The sequence below is a fragment of the Branchiostoma lanceolatum genome, chromosome 9 (genome assembly GCF_035083965.1).
Source record: "Branchiostoma lanceolatum isolate klBraLanc5 chromosome 9, klBraLanc5.hap2, whole genome shotgun sequence".
Classification (NCBI taxonomy): domain Eukaryota; kingdom Metazoa; phylum Chordata; class Leptocardii; order Amphioxiformes; family Branchiostomatidae; genus Branchiostoma; species Branchiostoma lanceolatum.
Genome location: NC_089730.1, coordinates 10,329,688 through 10,355,411, shown reverse-complemented (window position 1 = coordinate 10,355,411; position 25,724 = coordinate 10,329,688). Strand labels below are relative to the sequence as shown.

General features: G+C 41.1%; 2 protein-coding genes across 11 annotated transcripts in view; one reads left to right on the top strand and one right to left on the bottom strand.

The window, feature by feature from the left end:
• The window catches only part of LOC136441447 (uncharacterized), a 49,395-nt gene that overhangs the window by 7,535 nt on the left and 16,136 nt on the right, over positions 1 to 25,724 (top strand). For all 5 annotated transcript variants that reach the window (XR_010756894.1, XM_066437725.1, XM_066437723.1 and 2 more), the window contains exon 2: positions 11,044 to 11,140. Coding sequence is in view for 4 of the 5 variants with exons in the window: in XM_066437725.1 (XP_066293822.1) it covers positions 11,044 to 11,140 (97 nt within the window). In the remaining variant the exon portion in view is untranslated. The remainder of the gene's footprint in view (positions 1 to 11,043; positions 11,141 to 25,724) is intronic.
• LOC136441442 (laminin subunit gamma-1-like) overlaps positions 1 to 25,724 on the bottom strand; it is a 63,602-nt gene that overhangs the window by 23,924 nt on the left and 13,954 nt on the right. For 4 of the 6 annotated variants that reach the window (XM_066437715.1, XM_066437713.1, XM_066437716.1 and 1 more), the window contains exons 2-8: positions 16,436 to 16,737; positions 15,830 to 15,960; positions 13,911 to 14,089; positions 1,466 to 1,654; positions 1,027 to 1,144; positions 786 to 893; positions 252 to 388 (exon numbers count right to left, since the gene is read on the bottom strand). In XM_066437715.1, coding sequence (XP_066293812.1) covers positions 252 to 388; positions 786 to 893; positions 1,027 to 1,144; positions 1,466 to 1,654; positions 13,911 to 14,089; positions 15,830 to 15,960; positions 16,436 to 16,737 — 1,164 coding nt within the window. Of the gene's footprint in view, positions 1 to 251; positions 389 to 785; positions 894 to 1,026; positions 1,145 to 1,465; positions 1,655 to 9,689; positions 9,943 to 13,910; positions 14,090 to 15,348; positions 15,480 to 15,829; positions 15,961 to 16,435; positions 16,738 to 25,724 lie in introns of those variants that run through there. The other 2 variants (XM_066437714.1, XM_066437718.1) reach the window with 2 other exon arrangements.

Genomic DNA, 25,724 nt, shown 5'->3' with positions numbered 1-25,724 from the left:
GGGAACATTTTGTTTTGTATCTATTATGCCACATGGCACAGCAGCCTTCTACTAGTAGTTACCTTGTAAATAGTCTTTTAACTGTCACATTTTAAAATCTTTTTAAACAATCTTCATGACTAGTATAACTAACGTTACAAAGAAGATCTCAAAAAACAGTTACAACCTTTCTGGTTGTTTTACACCACATTAACAACTCCACATTAAGGATAACTGAGTTCTGACAGTCCCCACCAGTGCTTGAGACTCACCTGTAGTGAAGGGCGTACTGATGACGGAGGCTGCGTATCCTGAGGCCACGGCACACTTGGCAGAGTGGCCGTAACAGAAGCAGGAGATACAGCCAGAGGGGTTGGTGGAGTCCAGGTTGAAGTAACCAGGCTTACACCTACAGTGGTACATGGCATGTTAGAATGGTACGAAAATTGAAGACCATACTTTTCAAAATAAATCTAGATTGAATTAAAAACAAAGATTAAAATAAAAACACGTCTTATAGGTTTCTTCTTTCATGGCAATTGACCAATGTTTCATACAAGAAAAAAAATGGGGTGACAAATATTCTAGTAGTGTAAAAACAATACTCATGAGTCAGGATATAAAAAAAAATCAATCCACCTCTCTGTGATAGATTTTGGCAGGAAATACAAGATCTTTAGGATTTGACCTATACTTTTTTCAAACTTATTTTATGGCTGATGGTAAACTTAAGGTGGTGAAAAGTGCATATAAAATATACTGATCATCCAAAAGGAGGGAATATACTTGACTGAACTGTGACCCACCTGTCACATCGAGGTCCCTCCACATTCTGCTTACACTGACACTGCCCTGTCACCTGGTCACAGGCACCAGCGTTGTTCACAGTACCAGCACTGTCACACGAACATTGTCTGCAAACAACGGCAGTGGTCAAGAAAGAATACTACAACACTCTTTATTACAAACAGATTGAGAACAAGCACAACTGAAACTGCTAAATGGACTCTGTTTCCAAAAATGACTTTAAACAAAAGTTAAACCAACCTGCAGCCAGCCTCGCTCAGGCCGAAGTGCCCATCCTGACAGCGGTCACACTTGTCCCCTCCCACCCCGGGTTTACATTGACAGCGTCCCAGTGGGTCGCACTGCTGCTGGATGGATCCTGGGAGGAACAAAGTTCAACCAATCAGCATCACCGAGACATGGACGTGGCTATGCTTCTGTACATACATGTCTAGTCTATTCTTGACAAGTTCTCAATGGATTTAACAGAAGGTTCTATAGTTTTGAAGAAAGCTGTCTGCACCCAAATAGCATGACAGAACGAAAACATTTAGTCATGGTTTCATGATGAAAACAATATTTTGCTTGCCAATCCACCCAAAAGGATCTGTATATCCTCTAAGACAGAATCTTACCACCATGTTTTCTCAGAAAATGTTACCCTGACATCTTTATCTCAAAACCACAGAGTCAGACATACCTAGAGGGTTACAGTTACATGGCTGACAGGGGTCGTTCTGCTGCGCCCTGTAGTAATACTCCAGGCAACGCTCGCAGTTGGGTCCGGCGGTGTTCTGTCGGCATCCGATGCAGCGCCCGCCGTGCCCCGTCCGTCTGTACAGGTCCGAGTCGAACTCGCAGCTGTCCGCCAGGTTATTACAGTTGCAGGCTGGAAGGGAAGATACGATATAATGTCAGATGGGAATCTTCTTAATTGACCTTGGTTTACTGACAGTGTCCCCTAGGATGTATCAAAGTGGATGCTGTTGAAAGAGTGAACATAGATGGAAAGTATATTGATTGTCATACCCTTAGTTGCGAGTAGAAGCAGTGATACTGCCAAAATACCAGAAGAAAAAAATTAATCCAACTCTTGCTAAATCTTTCATCATAACTGGCATGCAATGACACTTTATGGCTGCATCTTATGTCTTGTAAGGCTGCCACGAATGAGTAACCAAAAATCTGACAGATCGCTCAATAAATCTCACAGATTAAGAATGAAACTTTTTACATGTTGTGTGTTTTTCTGTCTTTTAAATCATACTTTCACATTTGCACCATATTCCAATTACAAATTCAAGTGTCATACACATCCAATTTTTGGTTGCTCAATGATCGATCAGCAATTTCCGTCAAGTTGAAAAGGGGCCTGACATTTAGTGATGGCAAAAAAAGATTTCTACTAAAAAAGCATGTTTCCCTGACAGAGTGATAGATAGCCCCTTGAATGCACCTTGAATCCTGCCCTTTGAACCTTAAAGCATGGCTGCCTTTTTGTTATGTTAGCACATGCCTGACATTTTAAATCAACTGCCCTTGTGACCTGCAGGGCACTGCAAGTCCAGATGGGAACCTTTATTTGAAACTTTTCTTTTCAGTACAACTAACTTGAAATATGTGTTTGCATACAGCCATACTATAGTAATGGAAGCATGCCAGCAGGACAGATATTACGTTTAGACCCCAAACAGGCTTGCTTCTAATGACAAATAGTTCAGGTAGGTCTTAGTTGGGTACACATGACATTCTGGCAGAGTTAGGGAGTCATGGAGCATGACCTTAGAAGAGACAACAGATAAATAGCAAAGATAATACAGGGGGAACTGTGGGGCACTACAAGCAACCCCATCTTTTGAAATATATTCTAAAACTGTAACATCATCTTTATCTCAGGTTATGCCAGCAATGCTCCATGTACTGACCTTGAAGTGTCATGTTTCCCAACATTGTGGTTAGCATTCCGACAGGTTTAACATCCCTATTCTTGACCATGCCCACTTAAATAGACACACCGCTATGTTAAATTCATAAGGAGACCCTGTCAGATTGTTGGAACTCTCCAGTAGCCATACGGCACCAGGGTACATGCTCTGCATCTTAAGCAGGCGAGGGTGAATCCCTGTGACTCGTATCTTATTTTACGTTTCTATCTGTTAGATCTACATTTTGTATAGAGTGTTAACAGAGCATGTACTCTCTCAGCATTGAACTTTCTTTTTACTTGTGACAAAACAAAAAAGTAGCTGTGAAATTGGAACACAAAAAATCCACACAAAAAGTGACAAGGTAGCAGCAAGACCGTCCTTAGGGAAGCATTACCCACAGAGAGTTATAAAAGTCTTCCGTGCGCCACTGCACAAATATTCAGCAACAGGTTAATAATGCGGCCATACCATTATGCGCTATGATTAAAACCGCCATCAACTAATGCGCCATATGGGTCTCCTGGGTCACCAGACATTCATCATGCTTGCACCCTTCCCCTGTACCAAATGAAGACAAGTCTCCCCAACATGAACTGTAAAGTTGGACTGATTACCACTGCACGCGGGTCAGCAATCCAATAATATTGACAGGGACTTTTAGTGACAAACACTCTGTCCCGTCCCGGGTTTAATTCGGTTACAGATGCAAAACTGCGCTTGCAACCCCTCTCCAAATCAGATTGGTCTCTGTCGGGCCTGCCACAGTAATTTAATCCATGTGTGTGTGATGTGCGCAGTGGGGGATGTGTCATAAAGGCATAACTTAATAAAGGGGTAGATGTAATCCATTATGCCATGTGCAGTTGAGGGTAGAGAGGCCTGGGGACATCATAACAACTCTACCTTTGATCATACCTGACTTTTGGTTTTACTATGATCAGAAAAAGTACCTGTAAAAAATACAAAAGAGGGCCACAACATTACCCAACCTTCCCTCAGGAGGTAGAGGGAAGATGTGGCAGGTGTATTTCACGGTTGTTAATTTAATTTCCTCTGCTTGTGTCTAGACATGACCTAATATTCAGCTGCTCTCAGCAGTCCTATATTCCTGAACTTTTGAGTCATTTTCTCTTGGGCAGCTCCTTCTAATCTATATATCTGTGCCATGGTCAAATTTCAATAGGATGAAACATGTACATGTTAAAGAACTGGGTCCTGAACAAAATTTGCAAAATGAATATTTCAATATTCTGCTGACTACCAGGGTCATTGAAAGATCATCATTTTGCCTTTTTATTATATTTTGAACAGAGATGTACAATATTTCAAGTAACGGCATTGTAACATTTAACTGCCAGTAGATTGAGTGAATCCCTGGCAAGAAAAAAGTCAATACTGCAGTTTAACAATGCAGAGGCCTGCAGCTAAAAATCTATTCCAGGAGGTACAACAGTCAATAATCTGCTCTCTGCCCCAGAACTTGGTCTCCTGCCACTGCTCTAACTAGGTTAGGGGCAGGAAATAGAAGTCAGAGAAGCTTCTTTTGATGTTGGTCACATAGCAAAGATCACTGGCTCAGATCACTCTGATGTGGTGTGCCTCTGCATAAAGAGGAAAGGTGAACGCACCACTACACCAGATAATTGGCAATTTGTGATTCTCAGGTTGAATGTTAACCATACATTCTCCTCAGAAATGTCAAGTGTTTTCCGAAGGACAAATTTTCCATGTCAGGAAATTTGTCTTCCTTCGGGAGTGAAAGCCATAAATTTGATTTCGCATGATCAAATTTTGAGCTTGACTCTAATTTTCGGAGGTTATATGCACACAGTTTTACTTCACTTTGACGCTTCCAAGGGTAAATCTATTTAGAAATCTAAGGAGACAATCAGAACATTCTTTTCTATAATCTTCCACACTGCATTTAAATTTTCAGCTTTTCGTGTATACCTATTGAGCTTAATTTTCCAAGCTTCTGAACAGTAGCAAGTAAATACATTTCCCAGAGACAGTCTTATGTATTTGAATAGTGACACCAAATTGGAAGCTACTGGTATGTCCATCCTGCCCCACATCCTTATCTATGAGTGATAAGAGATACCTGCTGTAATTACTTGAGAGAGGTGTATTACTCTTCCTAATGTCCTCAGATTACAGTGAATTGTCACCCTGTCCACTTAATAAAGGCCAGGTCTTCTGTCCCCAAACACTGGGTGGACAAACATACGTCCTCAGACCTACTTTACCTGTTGACTCAACACGCTTCGTTTCTTTGATGATGATTCAAGCTGATGACTTGAATGTTTCCCATTCAACATAAAGAAAGAGGTTAATGTAACATGTGATTTCTTAGACTGTATATCATAAGTAAGAATCTTTTTAATGACATTTTTCAACAATGGGTCTGTAGGGACCAATTATGGAAGTTAATTAAAAAGGGATCAGATACGCCTATGAAAAATTGAAACAAAAAGGGTTTAAAGAACCATTTTAATATATTTTTCCAATACACAGGTGTATTTCATTGCCCTAACCCCACATGACACAGGACATACAGAAATCTGTCCATCCTCCTCCCCTAACTGATGTGGTCAAGGTATCTGGGAGCTATCAACCAAAGGTTTGTATCATATTCCACATCTACCAGGTGCAAAACCCACTGATGATTCTAGCAATTATGCCCAGCTGTCCTTTGATTGCCTCCTGGACCTGCCCTGATCAGTCAGAGATGCCTCATCACCTACTTCAGAGCCCAGATCAAATTAATCTGGTTTGAAAGGATCATTCTTCTTGTTGAGAGGTTCCTGACAACAATTTACATCCAGGGAAAATTCAATTTGTAGCCTTGTAACAGGAGAAGGGAATTCTAGAAAGCCAGGCAGCTTGTCTAAATACTTCTTGGTGGGAAGAGTCCAGGACCCCAAGTGACTGCTATTATAAGGTCCTTTGGAAGTATTAACATTACACCTCACCAACTGTTATGTGGCATAGGTCAGATACACTGTATATGAGCAACCTCTGTGAACAACTGCAGTGAGTCTTACTACTGCAGGTAATGAGCAGTTTAATGATGTCTTTGGTCCATTATCAGGTAGTTAAATCCCTGGCAGGATTGACAAGGTACAGCTGGTCGAAATCTTGAAAAAATCAAATGACAGAATCTCAACAACTGAACAAGAACTTCCTGATTCCTGAAACCCTTATGGCTGTGGTGACCCAAGGTTCTGGGAAGTGTTTTGTTGACTGTATACAGACTGTATACATAATCAGCTGTGTGGTTTTGTTCCTCACCTTTCCTTCAGCTGAAGTTCTGTGTTATATACACACATGATTGCCTACTTTCATCCCTAAAACCATCTGCATATCCTGTCCTATATAAGCTGCTGCTATAATATTTTGTTTTGACTCCCACGAGTTTCCCTTAGGTGACAGAGCAGACCAGATGTCAACTGTTGGAGCTGCCCCCCCCCCTCCCCCACACCCCTCTCAAGGTGTACAGTTACCTGGAGGAGTAGTGGAACCTGTGGGTGGTGGGAACAACCCACCTTCTAGACACACCACTTCCTGTGCCCACATTCCCCACATAAGACACTACTGGCCATCCTATCATGGAAAAATTTCTTCATTCTCATGTTACATACCTGTTCTACAGGTTTTCATTGTTGGGTACATTTTGGTAGCTTGAGAAAACATTATTTCCTTTGGAACAGGTGATGCTCTCTTGTTGCATGCTTAATCTCTCTGATTGATCTATGATAATATTTTCTCATTTACCTAGTCTAGTAGACCCTTTTCTCACTCTGACAACATTTTCAGGGCAAGTACAATGATGCAAGATGTAGGTTTGAGCCCAGTGCTTAAGACAATAACTACCATTCCCTTTGACATTTTGGGGCCTATGGGGGATGTATTTGTGGTATTATAGTGTGTATCTGGCAGTTCTTTTGTGTAAGTTTCTAGGAGTATACCCCGGGGGCGAAAGGAAACTATTTCACTCAATTATCCTGGTGGATTTCCACACAGAAAAGGAAGCCCTGCCCAGTTTAATCCTGCCCTGTTTCCGTAGCCGCCTGGGGGTTTAGAAGTTGAGGTTTATGCCGTGAGTTGTGCAGGACTGTAAGTTCTCTTATCTCAACTTCTGCCCCGGCAGTCCTTCAGAATGCAACAACTGCTTTACATTACCACATCAAAGGCCATGGGCTTTTGACAACAATGGCCAGAAGTCAGCGGCAGTGACACTGAACTAAGTAAGTTACTATGATCGCCACAAGAATCTGAGTTGGCAGTGCTGAAACCGACTTAAGAGGTACAATGTATACAATTAGGGAAAATGTCAGCTAGAGACAAGCTGATGAAATAAAGTTTTACTGTCTAGAAAACAACATTAGTGGAAGCTGTAGAATTTTGGGGATCTGAGTCTAGTCACGGTTGCTACAAAGCTACTATATATAAAGACTTCACCCTACAGTAGGTGATAACCTGTAGCAGTCACTATCTATTTTGGGTACTACGGCCAACATGTCTTGTTTGAGATCCTTTCTGGTACAGTGGTGGCTATTTTTGTTATGGTACACATACAAAGAGGGCAGCCACGGGTCATGGAGGTTAGACATTACTGGAATACTAGGAGGAGGCCAAAGGAGAGCGAACTTCCTCTGCCTCTGAGGTCCGACAACCACTTGGGAGACATTACAAGTTCACTTCACACATGTAGAGTAAGCCTAAAGAAATAAGCATTCCTTGTGTTCTCATCAGCTACTAGGACTGTTACATGCCTTGTTGGTTTTTGGAAAGTAGCGATGTGTTCAGTTGCGTTCACTTGTTTAGGTGATCTCTGATCTCTGGGAAAGGTGATACAGACACCACTGGTTTATGTGAATGACTGAGGTAGGAGAGCTTTCTGATGATGTTGGCATTGAGCACACAGGCCATAAGGCATCGCCATGTTACAGTGCAAGTTCCACGGGGAAACCGCTTGTTAGCAAGAACACATGACAGGGATTTCTGCAGTTCCTGCTCATTTTCTGTCCACACCTGTTCTGTCTTCCGGCGTAACCTGCGACCGTGATCATTACCAGGATCCCTCAGAACGAAAATTACCTTCCACCCAAGGTGAAATGTTGTTAATTACAGCCCACGACTGTAGTAAATTACAGACTTGTGTCCCGAAGGTGGCCTCTTCCTCTGTTGTCCCAACAAGGTGAGTTTCCTCCGAACATACCAGACAGGTGCCTCAAAGGACACATCGGAATGTCATTGTGACAACACCTACTTCCAATTTTCCCACTAAAACACATGATGGCATCCTGTGTTCAACATTCACTACCTGTACCAAACGTTACATTTTTTGATAACTCATTCTTTTCGTTTGTTGGTAAACAAAACAAATGAAAACATAACAACAGGTTTTCAATTTTTATCTTTTGTATTACAACAGGGACACATGTTTCAATTTTGTATCATATACTGCATGGGACATTCTAGAGAATTCTTTATGATTGCAAGTTGAGGGAAACAAGATCTATAGTGTCCTAGCAAAGGTTTTCTGTCTCCCTGGAAAGACAAAGAAAACACTTGCTGGTGATTTAAACATCTAGACCACCATATAAGCCCAAGTCTTCATACGTCATGTACCATACTATCTGGTTCGTGTTGTTACATATGATACTACAATAATCAGCGAGCCACAGGAAATTTTCAGAACAATTCATCAAGAAAAAGGAAGTCTGTTCAGTGTCAGGGAGAAAGTTTATCCTCAGCTACACTAGACCTCCCAGCTTTTTCCAATTCTCTGTGGGTCAGATCGTAAACTTGGGAACCAGTCGTCAATCTGATTGGACAATGGTAATCCACACAGGAAATTTGGCGGAATATCTGGCTATCAGGGGAGATTTTATCTTGGGACGTGATTGGTTGCCATGTAATTAAGCATTTGAGATTATCAGAACAGCAATGATAACATTGATACATCTTCTTGAATGCTCAGATATTTTTCTGCACACAACCTTTGATCAAGTATGCTGACTCGCCCTCAAAAAGATGGCAATCTAATAAATCTTAAAGGTATTACCAGGTATGCATCTCATGTTTATGCAAGCTTCATTTCGTAAAACTTGCGGTAAAGAAGTCATCACAGAGGGATTTTATCGAAATGTTTCAGGTATTATTTCAATGAAAAATAGCTAACTTTCGATGAATCTATAACAACATACAGCATTTGTTCCTTCGTAGCGGCACTAACTGTAATCTAAGGGATTCCTATTCCTGGTTGTCTGTATACATGTATGCAAGTAGAACATGGGAGGGACCACATGGCCACACAGAAACAACAGGAAACAAAGCACGTCCATCAATGGAGGTCAGTCCATCTGCTTTCAGAGCTTTAGAAATTGTGGCACACTCTCTGAATAAGAGTCACACAAAACACACACTTCTCCGTATTCATTCAGAACAACGCATGATATCTGACACCCTCACGTAAGTCAGAGAAGGGAGAAATTGTTGGTCTCAAGGGAGAGGTGATACCTATTTGACACTCCTTATGATAACTTTGAAGAGAGCATTATCTGCATTTTCGATCTCTAAAATCAGTAAGACTTTAGTACAAATAATAAGAATTTTCCAGAATTTCTGTCTCTGCTACAGTTGCACTAGATCTGCACCATGAAGCATCTGAACAGGAAAGGCCCAGCCAAGTTGGATAGCTCCTAGGGTATCACACAAAGGGTTTAACAATGGCCAGATGTGCTGCTACATTAACTCAGGAGATCTACAGCGCTCTGACAGAGCTCTTGGACTCCCCGGTTTGTAGGTCATCCTTTATCTCTCAGTTACAGTTCTATACCCTGAGAGCGTTCATTGACAAGCTGTAAAACTAGCTGTCAGTCCATCCACCCTACGGTAGTAACCCTACAGACAGTTCACCTCCCAGCATTGTCATTACCTGGTACCTCCCCCCTGAAAACACCGTAAACGGACAACAAAACAGCCACTCACGGATCCACTGTGTCCCGTCCCAGTAATACCGCGCTGTCACGGCAACGAGCAAGTCCAGGGCAAGCCAGGAAAGCAGCAGAAATCCTACAGATGTGCGTGGCCGGGCCATGTTGTGTGTGTGTTGTTCACAGTTGAAATCCCCCGGCTCCACTCAGCCCTAATCACCACCTAGCACTGGGCTGGTGCACTTAGATCAGCTGATTAGCTATGCAGCTCTGGGCAGGGCGGACCATTTGAACTGCCAAGCAGGCCTAGGGGCTGCTGTAGCCATCCATCCACAAACCGCAGACACTACCACTGCTGGATTGGTCCTGTTCTCACCAAACTTTATAGCGGGATTCTCTCAGGGACAGTCCAGAATGATCAGCAGGGGAGGGAAGGTGTGGGAGGGTACTGCTGGGTCCCATCAGTGCAGCACATGCCAACAGGGCAGCAGACAAACAGCCAACTGGTTCAAGTTGTCATTGGGCACACTGAGAAATTGTTGCAATTTCAGGAGGGGAGCTTAGTGGGAGATAAGTGGCCTGACCCTACACAGTTAACATCTAAGGGACGGTGTTCTGTTTTAAACTAAAGGCATACCCCAGGTTTCGTTTCCAGCATACTTGTACAAGGTGTAACAAAAAATACTTAATAGTTTCATTTCTTGGAGTAGTCTAGAGGTTCAAAAGAAATGAATCAGGATGCAGAAAAGATAACATCATCTCCTCAATTGTGTTAAGAGCATAGGAATTGCTTCTAATGAGGATGATTCATTAGATTGCACTGATATGCATACCTATGGAAAACAGGCAGGCCAACACAACAGGTACATCTCCTCATGCATAAATATTAGGGGACCATCCAATACTTCTTCTGGTGGGGTTGGGTTGACAGATCACTAAAATTGAGAGGAATCCTCGCTGAATCTGCCCCAGAGGGAAATGTATTGAGATATAGCTTTGAAACCATAAACTTTGAGGGGAAAAGATCAAAAGGGCTTTTTTTTTATAACTCTCTGGTGGGACTGTTTTATGCTATGCTGGAGTCTAATATTAATAATATTTATCCCTGTAGTCAGATTGGTCTATGCCTCAAGAAAAATAGAATTCTGGCATCTTCCACTGCAATTATGTCTCTGTAAAGCATCAATAAATATTTGATTGAATCAATTTCTCCTGAATCAGAAATGGAAGGAACTATGTCACCCAAAAGAAAACTGCATTCACCACATATGCAAGCTCATTACCTGCAACATGTGTGTAGCAGATTGTGTGGTTGGGTTTCGTTGTAAGCTGATGGCCAGTTTTAATAGGTTCTCAGTGTGTGAGAAGGAAAAGGCTGAGTGAGTCACTGTCTCTTTCCTGTTCTGTAGGCGCACTGGTCCCGGAGGAACCCAACTTTAGTGAATCATCACAAATCCAACATGGAGGCGGTAAAGGGAAGGGACCTGAACTTCATGCTGAAAACAGGTAAGCAAAAGGCTTCTCCATCCTCCTAGTTGTCTTACAAATTCAGCTCAGAGACTGTAGTACCGGTATGCCATTGATTTCCACCTATCTCACACCTTGCACTGGATAGGAAGGAAGCAGTGGTCATACCTGTATATGGATAATGTCCATTTGCCTTGCATATTCAGTTTAGAAGTACATGTAGAAGTAGTCATATCCAGTAAAGCAAAAAAAAGTGTCCCTATTCTTGTACTGCTTCCAAAAGTAACGATTTATGGCCCTCGCACTGAGTTTTCTCATTTTCGTAAGTACAAGTCATTTGTTCTAATTGTAGGGGAGCTGTGAAATACCATATACATCTGGTGAGCTTGGGTGCATTATAAGATTTACAGGGGTCTGCTAACATATGTGATGTGTTATGTGACCTTTTAAATAGCTCCATATTGGTATTACTACTTAGCAGTCACTTTCTAGTCCATGTTGCATTTTGCAAGAGAAAGAATTTGGCACAAATTCTTGCGCAAGATTTTAAAGGTTGATGATGAATGCTTCTATTCTGGCATCACAGAGTGGAACAGACAATAAGAAATAGGTCACATTGTCTTCCTTTGAGAGACATATTTGTTTCTGTTTCACATGCGTTTTGTAGTAAATACATGGCAGCCCATGGTATGCATACCAATGATTTTCCCATTTGAGCTGATGACTCATGCGGATTGTCTGCTACAAATTACTCAAAGCGCAGTACCCTCGCAAACATACAGTTACCTGCTTTCCTTTTAGCTGCATTTTTCATCTCAGCAAATCTCCTGTGCAATCAGTTTGCCCATATTTCTCACTTAGGGTTTAGACCTGTGCCTAACACCATTACAATTTTCATCGGTTACATCTACACAGGTTGCCCTTGGCACATACTGTATATTCAGTTATAATGAAGTTCCTTGGGGATATATGCTTCTTTCCAATTTTCGCAGCAGAGTTAAAAGTTATTGTAAAATATTTGTGTGGCACTTGGTCTGTAGCAGCACCGCCCTCAGTTCATAAATTGTGATCTTGCTACTTCCTTTGGGAATTTATTGTTACCAGTCTAATCAGCAGCACAACAAGCTACAACTTATCTATTTAACTACAAATGGTGATAGACCTGTTACTTTGGGCAGGCAAACGAATTCATTACCAAGGACTGTCTCGGAATGTCTCCCATAAAAACTCAACTCATACCGTACTGTCACACAGCATGTTTGTTACAGTGTATAAGATACTGTAAATGCATTTAAGTTCGCATGGTTTTTATTTCGCATTAAGGGGAAAATGGAGTGTTTGCGGGCAGTGCTATAGTCACATACTGCTACATTGTTAGACAAAAAATGTTCGCGGTGGCTTTAAGTTCGCGGGAAAACCGCGAACATGAAACAACCGCGAACATTTCTGCATTTACAGTAGCTTGCGCATCCATCCATCCTCACAACAGCATACAGGGAAAACCACTACCCAAACAAGCCCCAGTTGTAAGAGCTCAGCTGACAGCACCTAATTACCTGAACCAGGAGACCTTTTGACACAATCTACTTTCCTTCTGAAGGGGAGGTCAGTGTGGGTGATGTTAGATTAAAACCTGACCCTTTAATCACCAGTTGGTATCTGCAGGGGCAGCTGTGATCATTATTCGGTTGTAACCTCTGCAAAAATGTTTGGCCAATCCTTTCTTGGTCACAGTAACTACCTATTGAAGGCAAGTACAACTCTTCCATTTCAATGTTTCTATAGAAATTGTATTTCCCCATCAGAACTACTATAGATGTTATATATGCAAGAGCATGCAATTTCATAATTGAATGTATACCATTAGTATGGTATGTAGACAGCTATCAACACTGGATCTGATAGATCAAACCTGCACTAAGATGGCCGAAATGAAATGTAGGATGAAATTTCTAACCCTTTTGGGGTCTGAAGTAGAAGATGGGTTGCTTCCCTTCTTTCCACACAAATGCTTACCTGGAAATTGGGTTGTTCTAAAAGTGTGTAAACAATTTACATACAGATAGCCAGGCTAAGTGGAACAATTAATTTTTGATAATAGCATCAGTACAATTTACTATATTCAACACACAGGGTTTGGTAGATGACACCTATTATGAATGTATACCTCACAGATAGGCCACAGTTAACTACAACAAAGTAGTTAGTTTCAACAAATAGCTTTAATACAAAGATCAGGTGGCCTTACTACAAACTTATAAATATTAATAGAAAGGCTTCTGCTATAATCATAGAACCTATTCAGCCATATTACTGCCAATTTTACAGTTCAACTCATAATGAAACTGTTGAGAATCTGTGATGAGGCACATCCTTATTTGGGCATACAAGAAAAATGTACTCTTTGGACTGGTTCATACCAAATTCTTGTGGAGGGGTGTATTTCCTTTTCATTGGCAAGAAAAGTTCTCTATAATACTTGGTGGAAAGGAATTTGAACGACGTAAAGGAGGTTTGGAGTAAATTTAGGAATGTAAAGGGAAGATAACTGCAATGGAAATTCTGACGCACAAAATTGAATTGACTTTCAGTTCATTCTTATCAGTTTGACTTCGACTTTTTGACTTATCAGTTTGATGGCAATGTAAGAAGTTCTTACATTGTCATCAGCTGTATTTTTACTTTTTATATGTTGTGGCCCTTATCCAACATGTACATTTATGTTGAAGGAACATATCTTAACATATATTGTTGTAAGAGTACAACAGCAGATAACTGAAAAAGAATCTATAAGACTTCAGCAACTTACCTTGGCACTCGTGAGAATCCGACGCCGTTGCTCTCCCCCACGGTCTGTCGTTGAACATGGGCAGACACCTGTCGCAGTCCACGCCGGCCGTGTTGTGTTCGCACACGCAGATGAGCCGTGCTCCACCGCCGGTGTTCACATTGGCCTCGCACGACGCGGCGTGACCGTTACACTTACACCTGGGAGCGGTCGCAACAGATTTGTCAGTTACAGTCAGGAGGAAATGTCCCATTTCAATGTACATTGTTATGGGACAGGATAAAATACTATGTAATTGGACGTGTAAGGACTTTTGAAAAGTCATGAAGTCATGAAGGCGTTTGTATATAAGCTATCTGTTAATGTAACATCTGCACATCTGAAGGCAATTCTCCAAATACTGCAATATTTCAGGTTTAGAGCTTGTTTAAAGATGATTTTTGGCAGTTTTAAGACTATTGGGAATATGAATGCTTAAAAAGATATGTCTGTGTCTAATCTAACTGTGTCTATATATGCTTGTTATGTGTTTGTTTCTTAAATGCTCTCATTTTCACTTCCAATATATAACCATAAACTTAAAAGTTGCTCTTGAGTACAACATACATACATGTATGCATGCATCAACAAAGCCATATGATTAATTGGAGTGTATGGGTAGGTCAGGATATCAAAGAGCATGCTCTTGGGTTTGACCATCACCATGAAGAGCAGGGAACATATAACACCATGATCCAGGGTTCACACATGATTAGGATGTATTTCACTGTGAGTTATTTAAAATCACAAAATGGATCACACACAATCGCAGGGTTAGGGAAGGAGGAAATGAGAAGCACACGTGCAAAAAAGCATGGAGTTCACACAGCTAGCTTTGTGGGAAGGGTAGAAACTTTTGCCTAACCAGAGGTCAACAATCTGCCTAACTGATCGCTCTGTTATGTCCACCAAATTCCAATGCATCCAAGAAAGAAGATTTACTCTTTGTCATTTAGAAATTACCTAAATGTTGCTTATCTTTCACACTGTATCTTGAAAAGTAAAAATTTCCCCATTTTACATGTATTTCGGAATGAGCATTCCACCGTCAAAATTTTAGAAGGACTTTTTATTTGGCATCACATTTGTTTCAATGAGACAATCAACTCATAGCACATACAAATCCAATTTACACTTACCCAAAATTGACAATAAATCTGTTATCTTCAAAGTCACTTCCAAGCAATACTGATTTAAAACACCTTTTTGGTCAACCCCATCATGCCGATATCGTGTCTATAGAAATTACTCATGTCAAACAACAAAATAAACAAATATTCTCTGTTGTCACATTTAGTTGCACTGTAAGTGCGATAAGCTAGCTGTGTGTCTCCTGAGGAGTTGGCAAAATAAAACAGGATAGCGGGTGAAGCAGGTGATCACTCAGGGGCATGACAGCTGCACGCAGGTGTCTGCCTACCTTCCACCTACGGCAAAGTCAGAGATGGCATAGTAGTATGAGGACATGACTTTCGGGTCCCTGAACACTTCGTCGCCGAAGGTATTCAGCCGCCTTAAGCGGATGCGAATGTCTGTAGCGGTGACCCATCCCTAAAAACGCCCACAGGTAAAGAAAAATAAACAAAATAATAATAAAAAAATGACACATGTAAGGTGAAGACACACTTAGAGAGGTTATGTACACTAGCCATGTGTCTTTACACCACCTGAAGTATATGTTTTTGTATTGTAAGATCTTGAATATCTTTTTTGTTTGTTGTGTGAAAAAATAGCTTTCCAAAGGCATCACCAGTATGAATGACACTTTTTCTGTTATTTTTTGGTACATTTGTTCCTTAAATCTGCCAAACATTCTCTGAAAGAAATCAGAATCCTTCAAATGGTGCAAAGGCCCATGGCATATACTGTGTCTGCGAAAAGTATCTTAAGTTCCTGCTAACCTTCCGCCCACAGCAAAATCGGAGATTGCATAGTAGTATGACTTAAGAACTTTGGGGTCCCTAAAAACTTCATCTCCAAAACTGTTGATCCTGTTCAGCGTGATTTTGATGTCTGTTGCTGTAACAAAATCCTACAGGGGAGGGGAGGGCGGTTGGCATAATGTTATTTACAGGGAAGCATACAAAATACTGTAGTCCATGGTAGGTGTATTTCATGGCATGTGTCAGGGATGCCCCCTGGTGGATTCTGTGGAACAGCATCCAGTAGGCAACTGAAAACTTGTTCAAACTCAAAGTCATGTCAAAAGCACCACCTTGAGGACATATGTAGAACAACAAGTACAGACTACATGTATATACTACTCAGAAAAAAGAAGATTCATACCCATACATACTTGTACAAATTTGTTTGATACGGTTAACATATTTTTACAGAAATCAACATGATATTTTAGCCCTCAAACGAAAGTTTCCTGAATCATGTAAAGGCCAAATTGGTTACCACTATCATTATAGGAAGTTTTCCATTCATTACAAAAGAGTCAGCCTAAACATTAACAATGTTGCATCGCAGAATTGGATTATAGTGTCACTTGTACCACTCACTTGTAAGGTGAGACTGTTGTCAAAGTTGTAGGCACTTGGTCTGCCCTCCAGCGTACTGAAGGCCACGTTACCGCCAGTCAGAGGGGAGATATCACTAAACTCGTCTGTACAAAGGGCCTCTGTCTCGTCTCTGTTGGTGATAACTCCTCTGTTGACTCTCTGGAAGGTTGCTCTACAGGACCCGCTGTAGTACTGGTACGGGATCCACTCCCCGTCTTCCGTCGTCCGCTTGTAGATGGCAAAACTCTCCGGTCGACTCGTGTGGAACTTTAGTCTGACGTATGTGATGTCAAAGGATTTTCCTGTAGAACGAAAGAAGATGAAAACCGTCATTTTCTAAAAGATAAAGTATCTTTTCACAAGTCTTGCACAAACTCTGTTTTCCGTTGTAAAATCCTTCATATATATCCTGCTTATTTTGGCAAATATTTTGCTATGATCTTTATTCCTCATTAAGATAATCAATCAAGAACTCTGGTGTTGTTAAGTGTTGGGAAAGTCATGACCATAACACTACAACTGTACTACCATTCCACATGTGTTGATTACTTTACACTGAGCAGAAGAGCCCCCTGCTGGAATGAAAAAGCACTGCAGATGAATTATCTGCCATAGATCTGACTGTGTGAAGAATGAGGATAACAAGCCTTCCCAAACATACTTCAACATAGCAGAGCAAGATAAGGGGAAAGTCCACAGCACACTGGGAAAAAGCTGGCCTTGGCATGGCTGATGTTAACACCCAATTAGAACTCTGAGTTATCGCTCGAGGGAGGCCAGCATACTTGACTTGACATTGGACATCACATGTGAGCAACTAGGAACAAACCGCAATGTAGCAGAAACTTCCAATGATACATGAACCTCAGAATAAAAAACAATTTTCTTCAACATGTTTTATGGGAATGGAAACATTGAAGCAAATCTCAAAAGACTGTGCATCTACTCCGGAAAAATGTGGACTAACTCTCCTAAGTTTTCTTGACATTCCCAGTCAAGGGTCATGAACTGTTGTAGGCCTCTGGGACATTGAGCTGATTCTAAGTACTGTACTTAGCCTTTATAACAGACAACAAAACTCAGCTGTCTTTACACTTGCCAACTCAGGTCAAGACAGCTCATAGCAATATAGTACATTTTGTTAATTTTGCTGCATGTTAGTACAGTATCAGGATTTTGTTAGCACTAAATTGCAATGCTATGGGTCATACATATCAGCCGTATTTTCCCTTACCAATGACTTAGAAGGTCAAACATTGTACCAACTCAAGGGAATAATGAGTACAGTATCCTTGAACAGTTCCTGTGCACCAGTCTATAGAAATCCAGGGGGTGGATTGAAATAGGGAGAATACCTATGGACTGCAACTACATGTACCTCAATATATAAGTTATATATAATATGTATGGCAATCAGTTTGAATACTCAGCAATATCTATGCTATTGTGATGAAAAAAAAGAGTGTAACTTTCAAGAGCTACACTCCAATATTTCCCACAGCCAACATGAATATATAGATCATTAGATGTTAAGTTTTAATAAGAAGAGCTAACAAAAGCGTTCTTCTATGATCTAGTTCTACAGCCAAGACGTAGGTGGTCCCTTGTAATTGATCGGTTTAAGAAAAGTAGATTGGACCGATATAGCTCGCTACCATCATCCCTTCAGGGCCACTTAGAGTCAATATTCAATGTACCACCCTTGCCACCATCTTGGCGGACTGTACCACTTCAGAGCAGACACAGGTCAGGGACGGCCCTCCCCAATTTGCACTTAGTGTGCCCATCCAGTTATTCATTTAACCCTTATAACAACTGTTGCTCCTGGTGCCCTTGGTTCTCCCCAGAAGGGTACGGCTCTGATGAGATCCCCAGATCCAGGGGACCCCCACAGTTGGAAATCTCACGTCCAAACCCAAATAAAAAGCCCAACTCCAATTTTTCCCATGCCTCCCATTGCTCGGCCCTGATTTCAGGGCCGGGGGTCGAACGAAAATAGCCCGCCCCGCCATTCCTGTCAACAAATCAAACCAAGGCGTGGGATATATTGGTTTTACTGGCGAGGTCTGCGAACAGAAATGGGTACCCCTACGTGGCGCCGACGTGAGGCTACCATTTGAAAGTGGAAACATTATACCAGGCCCCATAAGTGAAAGGTTCTACTCATAAAGGAGGACAACCCACCAAGAATGGCCATTGTCGACATTTTCTATTGCAGATGTGGTTTATATAAAAGTTACAAATCAAATCTGAAAACCACTGCTATGTCACTTGTGAAATAAATACAAAGTGCTTTATAGTAAAACATGGTAAACTGCTGTGTTGTGACAGCATTGACAGGTTTGGGTGTTTTCTACAACGGAAACCAGTGTAACCAGAGCTATAATCTGAACCTAAGTTTTCACAATGCGGGCTAAGGTGTCATGTACGGTACAATGTCACCTTCAATGGACCTGTCTAGCGGCACCTGTGCACCGTCTTGTTGCAGAAAGGCTTACCCATTTGAAAACAACCTTGTAACAACTGGGCACCACCTATAAATAAAGGGCTGACCCCGGAGGTCACGTAAAATAAACTGAGAGACAAGTGAGAAAAGAGCCTTCAGACAGAGAGTTGTTTGAGGTACAATATCGCCAGGCGAAAATCCCACCCTCCCAGACAAACCCTGCTTGTGAGACGGAAGTGGTTTTGACAGCAAAAAGAGTCAACAGCAAATAAAGAAACTCAACCCTCCATATATGGAGGGAGAGGCATAGCTTTTCTAGGTCGGTCGTCTGACGGTCAGTTCTGGTCAAAAATAGCCTTGTTGTATCAGGTCTACATGTATTTGGTTCAGAGTAGAAGTAGGGCTGTGACAGGTCTGAACCCAGGTTGGCTTTTGCTGGCAGTGGTTAAACTTCATGTGCATCTTGTTAACAATGTCGACCTTACACGTGTTCCTCGTAAACTGAAGTCTGAAGGTCGGTACGGCCATTCTATGGACAAATCATGATCATGGATGCTGTCTGTTTGCTTTAGTCAGGATGGCAGCATAGACTTGTGCTCTCTGACACATATCAATGAACACAAGTTGACAAGTTTTACATAAACAAATACTGTACATGTATACTCATTCCTATAAAATGTTTTGTTGACTTACTATAATAGGATACAATTGTATATGTTTATTGTTATCATTCAAAACATCAGCACCCAATATATTTGAGTTAAACATGCTGTTTCAAACTTAAAAGTCCATTATCTTACTGCAATGAAACATGTGATATTTGCAGACTTCTTCAGCAAGTCATAAGGCAAGCAGTAGTCTGTCGACATAAGACAGACAGTAGTGTAGCTGACATGTTGTCAGCCATCACACTGACAAATGTTCACTTTGTTACCTTTAAACTGACCCTGACCCATGGGACCATCTTATTGGTACTTAGCTGAAAAGCCTTATCATAAATATTGAATATTTGCCATCATCCCGTGATTTATTTATATTTAACTCCTAACCCTACTTATATACCAGCTGTCATAAGTACTTGAGGTTCTTTCTCTTCTATACTATCATTATTCAAGTCAACTTCTTTTTCATGAAGAAATAAGGAAAACACAAAGATATGTCACATTGGTACCTACGTTTTATAAGATAGCAACTAAGCAAGAGGGGAAGGAGGAAAAGGGATTTGGTATGGTAATGAAGACCATCTGTACTCTAACACGAGCCTATTACTGGTAATGGTTTTAATATCATTAACAGACCATCAAGCAAACATCAATTTAGATCCACATAAGTTTAACTCAGAGCTGAAATTTTCAATGAGAGGAAGGATTGTCTGGGAGTGGTCCTGGGCCATGATATAGACACGTGCAACGTGTATGAACTGTACAGTAAATTGCAAGCGACAGTCCTGCGGCCTGGCTGTTACCAGGAATCATGGGGATTATTCTTGTATCTGACATGTTTACATCTTTTGCTAAACTGTGTTGAAACATCTACTCCAGTATTAGATCTTAAGACAAGTGAGCCTTAATGAAAAAACAACAAATATGTTCAGTCCGGAATTCTGACAAATAAAATACTCTGTTGCAGACCATACTCCCCAAGATACCAGACACGGTAACCTTCTCTTAGAGCAGTAGTCTCTGGCGGAGTGGCAGTGATTAGAAGTGTCCTGATCGGATTGCTATACAGTTTAGATTTCCCCACACCCCTGCAGGAGCCTGCAGTTTGAGGCTACCTGCCTGACCTTTATGTAGTAACAAGACACTTTGTGTTTCAAATGTCTCTATTGCCATTTATCGCTCTTTCTTTCATCCCACCTAGTAAAAAGGTATTTGACGAATGAACTGTATTCAAAGAAATGCATATTTGTTTACGAAGTTGCTCATTTTCAGATATGCACAAGTTGATAACGACACAAATATTTTGATAATCGGCAAAAATCCCAGGCATCTTATCCATATTGCACAGACTGTTTTTCCCTGAGGGAAGATTCCTTCTTTCCCAAGGTTCTGGTGGACTGCATTCCCTGAACCAGACAGGGGAGCCAGGCCATGGCAGGCCAGAGCTCACCACCATTGGCCGCTGTTTGTTTTCCCTAAGTAAACGAAATCAAGACCCAAGTGTCTTTATGCACCATTTAAAGCCTGGAGTCCAAGTCTGTGTGCACACAGGGATGGCGTCATGGGAAGGACTGTTACAAGTCACATAACGTTCTTGAGGAACACCTCAACCGTGTTCCACTGCCTTATATGTCAACTTGTCCATCCTGCTACGTTTACAAATCAACATTCCTCTTGTGCAATGGGCCTGGTTGTATTTGCTGAAAACAGCTAATGAGAATATAGAGGAGACCTATACCTTTCCATTGGCCATTCGAAGAACACATACTTAGGACATATACATTTCTGTGTAAATTTCTTAAGATATCTTGTCTTCCAACTAACAGTTTAGAAGAGCTTCAAGTTTCTGTTTCAATGAGTTATAGAAATATGAAAATCTTGGAAATTTGGAAATCTTGATGCAGGTAGGTTGATGATAGACAAGCTCTTCCTTGTTTCACCCTCTCGATTTACATACGTTACATATTAAACTTCCAACCTGTAACCTTCTCCCTCAAGAAAGGCTCACATTTGAACTTTCCCAGTGACATGTAGATTACACCCTCTTCCCTGAGACCATTATGTACCTAAAGGGATGAACAGTAATGGTTTACTAATGAACCAATCAGGTTTTTTCTCACAGGCTGTGTTTCATCAGTCCTGTCTCTTGTTCTCACATTCCATCTGTCTGACCCCTGACCTTTGATAACCACAAACATTTCAAACCTCCATCTTGTCCTTGGCTAAAAATGTTGCCCTGATCCCTGCAGTGTTAATCTGAGGACAGTTATGGATGAAGTGGTATGATATCCTACAGACACAAACGGCGCAGTCAGCATCGGATCTGTAAAAAGATAGATCCCACATAGCATTCTACTTTTTCTAGCATATCTAAAACAAGACTATGACTCCAAGTCACTAATAGATATTTGTATTCATACAAAAGGAATGAAATCTTGTTTATCATACCAGATTTGATGATGATACCAGGTTTGGGTATGCACAGAGAAGACAGAAGTTTCATCTTGGATCAGGTTTCAATGTCAAGGGGTTTTGTATCTTTTCAGCTATGGAACTAAAGGGATACTCTGTTCTTTACATGATGTCCTCATGATGATGATATAGGGTCTTTGGCAATTTTAGAACGCCTTGGCAAAGATGATATGTCCTCTAGGATGAGAAGGAGTCTTGCGTATGATCCGTTGTACAGGCTTCTCATGTCTACCTTACCTGTGCCCCTGGTGCTCACCTGGGCAGGCACACCTGGGTAAGAACACCTGTATCTCATCAGGGTCTGCATGGGGTTTAGACCACATTCCAACAGCTGGACATCTGACCCCCAACAAGCAAGGCTTTAGAAAAGGGTTGGTCACTCAAAACAGAGTACACACCAAACCACAGCCTCAAACACACAGGACAACAATACAGGCACATGATGACATAGTGTCTGTTGGCAAATAGAGCACAAAGACTTGGAAAGACAATCTCTGTCTCTGTGTTTGGTACCAGTATAGCGGGCTACCCCCATCTGAAGTCAGGGATCGTTACAAGCATTCCATATTAGCAGCATTGTCTCAAATCTGGTTCCATGGTTGAAATCTATTTCAAATCAAGAACAAACTTGATGTGAGTTATTGAAAGGAAACCACTGATTCCTGATAGTTACTAGGAAGAGGGGTTTCAACAACATGGACTTGAGATAAAGTCTCGTTAGGAGTTACTGACAACTTAGGTTTCCTCTCAATCTATAAATAAATCTTTAACAAGAGTATGTGGTACCTTCACAAGGGATTCAACACATTTGGCAACATTGACAAAGACAGTGCCAAACAGAACATGGAAGAACACTAGGCAGAAGTCTTGTTTTCTGTTCTGCCATGCATGTCTTGTAATTGTACGAACTCCTGAGTGATGCCATACTGACTCTTGAGGTGTTCCCTGACATCGCCCATATGTTCTGTTTGGATAAGCAGACCACTACAACAACAGGGGACACCCATCTTGCTTGTTTGCACAAGTCAGACCACAGCAGAACAAGAGGCTATTCACCTCCTGATAGATCTACTCGCCTGCCTCTGTGTGGACAGGTGGATACCACTCTTTCAAAACTTTGCAAAAAAACTAAGGACTTAAATCTTATATACAATAAAACCTCTTATTTCAAAAAGTTATCAATTCCAATTTCATGAACATTACAGGTTACATTCCTAATTCACACTGGCATGCTGGAACGTCACAGTCCAAGTGATTTCCCAACATATCAAACAAGATTACAGCAAGATCAGGTGGCTGACTCTCGTAGGGCATGCTGGCCTTGCCTAAATGGTGGGGGGAAGAGAGACTAATTTTCAACTCACTAAATTAATTCTATGTTCAGATTGCACTGGTCTATGAAGTTTGACACAGGTAATCAACCTTTTTGACAGAAAAGGACTTAAGGTTGTCTTTGTATCAAACCGCATCGCTCGTCGCGTGTAAGCTCATAATCTGAAATGATGATGATGACAATATCAAAGCTGCAGTTAATACACAATATCATACATACTTTGTATACAGGAACTACTTGTTTTGGAGGAAGGCAAAAGGCTTCCTTAGAATCCTAACCTTGTTCACAAGTTGTGGGCGTGGCCAGCAGTCAACTTGGCCAACAGTTCCAACATGGAGGCCAGCCAAGTTGATTGTGTTGGCATAACTTGTGACTGATGAACAGGATTGGAGATACATACTATCTATTGATAAATCAAATGCTGACATTTAATTCCCATATTCACCAATGTACTACACCTTTCCTGGTGTAAAATGGACCATCCCTGATTCCCAGGACAATAAGTAAGTCAGTGGGGGATAGATGTTCTAGTGTACATGACCCTGACTTGTACATGTCCTACATCCCACATTTTCACTAACCGTAAACTTCTGTGCACTGGCACCGCATTCTGACCTTCCTACATTGAAGGAATTTCTACACTGCCAAGAAGTGAACGGAGGTCCGATCTGCCCCCCTCCCCCATCCTCCACACATCCCAACATCCTTCCTGACTTGGCCCCAGCTGTATCTGCCTTCCGACCAGCTGCCAAACAAGCTTCCTGGAGCTGCAGTTTTGACCTGGTCATGTTGGGATCATATTTTATGACAAGTCCAGCCTAATATATCAGCCTAATATATTTGATATGTAAATTCATCTTCTAAACATGTTGGCCACTTGGTGCAAGTTTTCCTCTATTTCAAACTTCACAAGCTGTCATTGAATAGTTTGTAAACTCATAGATCAACCCAACTGCATACATACTACTTGGTGGAATCTTTTGCTAGACAGGAGGTGGTTGGAAGGACAGTCCAGATCTAAAACTAGTAAAAAGCTCAAGGAACTACTGAAAATGGAAAACTGATTATGTGGTCTATTAAGTAAGACCTGCCAAACTGATGGGAGATCAGAGTTGGCTATCATCTTTCCTTCCATAAATCTGAAATGTCACTAGATTTACCTTGCAAGGTAGAATTCTTGTGAGTACTGCACTGACCTCTGACCTTTTATACCCTGGTGTCCTCATAGTGCACAACCATGACAGTTGTACCAACATAACCTTTGTGACCCTGACAATCTCCAGACAAAATCTTCTCAAACACCCGTCAGGTAGAGCCATTAAACCACCAGGCAGCTTGAAAATAACATCCCAATCTTTTGTGAAATATGATGACACATCAATATTTCATACCCATCTAAAGATGATAATCACAGGACCATAAATCTGAATGTTGGTAAATAGGTGATAAGAAAATGTAATTAACTGGTACATTCTTCTCTTCAAATGGCTGACTGTAAGGTCATTCTGTTGGGGTATAACTTTTCTTCTGGGACAAATTTCATAAAAGCAATTCTTCTGTGACTGATTTGACGCAAATTCCTTGGGAATTTTGTAATTGTGTAATTAACATCATATTGGGTTTCAGGAAGGCTCGACTCCCAAAGGAATCGGTAGATCTAATGTAGATCCCTGTTTGGCTAGCAGAGACCCCTACAATTTACACAAATCATGATTTCACAGTGCTCTGTTCCACATTTCCTCTGAGTATTTGAAAACATACAGCTTATCAGGGTGGATGGCACAGTTCTCCATAGACAGGCAGACTAAACAAATCAACTGTGACTGCCTTGTTTGGCATTCAATTTTCTCCTTTCATTCCAAGGAGGTTCCTTGTTCATTCCAAGAAAATAGTATCTGATTGAAGTAACTGATACTGCATTGATGGTGAGGCAACTACATGTGAAGTCTCTCATCATTGACAGCACCATGAATTTTAAAGTTTTCATTGGTACACTTCTAAGAAACACACAGAAATCATTTGTTATTGAATACTGGCAATACAGCTTCTTTTACTACTTGAAGGTTTAGTACTTCTTTCAAGTTTCATGACTAACCTTAGTATCTAGCTGGCATGCTGTTAATTAATCCATGTTTCATTTTAATGAAAAACTAATAATTCTAACATGAACTGTGGCTTTGTTCTTCATGCAGAAAAGTGCCAAAAATTGATACGAAAAAAACTAGATCAGTCCTACAAAAAGTGAAAATATTTCTCCAGCATTTCCTCAAATTGAGTCAAAACCTGTCTATGCACAGTTTCCAGGTTAACTTATTTGGTCCAAAGCCCCGTCCCCTTTTCTCTAAAGCCCTGGGATCTGGCACTGCAAATGATGTA